General features: G+C 37.0%; 1 protein-coding gene across 1 annotated transcript; it reads left to right on the top strand.

Moving 5' to 3' along the window:
* Positions 1–804: 804 nt before the first annotated feature.
* On the top strand, positions 805–1,734 carry LOC140511594 (olfactory receptor 4B1-like). Its single transcript, XM_072620747.1, has one exon. It carries the CDS (start codon positions 805–807, stop codon positions 1,732–1,734), a length of 930 nt encoding a protein of 309 aa, XP_072476848.1.
* The last annotated feature ends 426 nt before the right edge of the window (positions 1,735–2,160 follow it).

Genomic DNA, 2,160 nt, shown 5'->3' with positions numbered 1-2,160 from the left:
TTGGATTCATATCCCTATTTTTCTTGACAAACAGATGCTATTTAATAAATGTTTCTTGATTGATTGAGATATAAAATAGAGATATTAATACTCGAAGTAATTTATAATGAGTTACTTGTAATAACTCATAAAATTGTTTTGAAGATCAAATAAGATAATGCCTTCAATATGTTTTGCAAACTTCATAGTTCTAAATGAAGTCCGTTTTAATAATTGTTGTTTTTTAATTATATGATTTTCATTCTAATTGGTCTCTTTATTTGTTTCATCCTCACCATCATCTTTTAAAATTTATAAACTGCTCGCTTTTCTCTTTTTAAAAAAATATTTCCTTATTTAAATAAAACTTTTTATGAGATCATAACTTTTTAATTTTTGAGTCACATCAAATATTAAAAACATGATATATGCTATCTTCCCTTATTACAATGTGAGTTCCTTGAGACCAGGGACTCTATTGTTATTTTATTCTAATCTTAAAACTTACTGCAGAATTTTGTACATAGTAAGCACTCAATAATTATCTTTTGACCCATCCACGAATCCATCCATGCATGCAGTCATCCATCAATGTATTCATTAATCCAAGCCTTCATGCATTCAGGGATCCATGCATCAGTGTATCCATCCACCCACCCATCCATCCATCCATCCATCCATCCATCCATCCATCCATCCATCCATCCATCCATTTGTTATTCTTTTTGCAGGAAACCATCCTAATAGTTACAATGGTCTTATCTTTTTTGTCTTATTTCAGGTCTATTAAACTTCTTTAGAGTTGATATGACCTGATTGGATTCCATGGCTATTACAAACAGTGTGACACAGTTAATATTCACGGGGCTTTTCCAGAATCAAGAAGCACAAAGGGTTTCTTTTGTGGTGTTTCTTCTAATGTACCTGGCCACAATGTTTGGCAATGGCCTCATCATCTTAACTGTCAACTCTAGCGAGAGCCTGAGCTCCCCCATGTACTTCTTCCTTAGCCACTTTTCCTTTGTAGAGATCTGCTACTCCTCCACTATTGTTCCTAAATTCCTTTGTGGCTTATTGGCTGATAATAAAACCATTTCTTTGAATGGCTGCATGGCCCAGATCTTTTTCTCTCATTTCTTTGGAGTTGCTGAGATCCTCCTGCTCACAGTGATGGCCTATGACCGATATGTGGCCATTTGCAAACCTCTGCACTACATGACCATCATGAGCCGTTCCGTGTGTCATGTGCTGGTGTTTGGCTCCTGGCTAGGGGGCATGTTCCACTCTGTGATTCAGTTTCTCATCACTGTCCAATTGCCCTTCTGTGGTCCCAATGTGATTGACCATTATTTCTGTGACCTCTATCCCTTGTTCAAGCTTGCCTGTACTGATACTTTTGTGGCGGGGATTATTGTGTTATCTGATAGTGGTTTGTTCTCTGTGGTTTCATTTCTGTTCTTGATTTCTTCTTATATTGTTATTTTGGTTCACTTGAGAAACCAGTCTGCAGAGGGGAGAAGCAAGGCGCTCTCCACTTGTGCCTCCCACATCACTGTTGTCCTCTTATTCTTTGGTCCTGCTACCTTTCTCTACTTGCGGCCCTCTTCCACCTTCACTGAAGACAAACTTGTGGCTGTGTTCTACACAGTGATTACTCCAGTGCTGAACCCCATTATTTATACCTTGAGAAATACAGAAGTGAAGAATGCCATGAAGAGGGTGTGGAGAAAGCAAGCGGACTTGAGCAGGGAATGAAAATGTATATGTAAACATGTATTGTGACTTTGAAAATAATAGCTATTTTGAATTTTATTCTGAAATGGCTGCAGAAGAAGCAGAAACAAACTTATGTGGAGAATTCATCTGTGTTTTTACACGCAATTTGTGTGAAACTTGATATTATAAAAGATTCTTGAATTGAACTTGAATCCTCTTCTTTTTAGTACTGACAAAAGGAGGACTACTTGTATGACCTGGGGTCATCCATGCAACCTCTCTGGGTTTGATTTTTATCACCTGCAAGATAGTGATGTTGGGAAAGATGATGTTTTCCAGTTCTAAATATAGGCTTACCCTCTCAATCATTCAACAAAGAAATAATTATAATAAGTCTACTCTTTTTCAGTCATCTAGCTGGCAGCTAGGACACAAAGACCAATATTTACTATATTCATACATGTT

This window comes from Notamacropus eugenii, chromosome 6, assembly GCF_028372415.1.
Source record: "Notamacropus eugenii isolate mMacEug1 chromosome 6, mMacEug1.pri_v2, whole genome shotgun sequence".
Classification (NCBI taxonomy): Eukaryota; Metazoa; Chordata; class Mammalia; order Diprotodontia; family Macropodidae; genus Notamacropus; species Notamacropus eugenii.
This window is presented reverse-complemented; position numbering and strand designations above follow the sequence as displayed.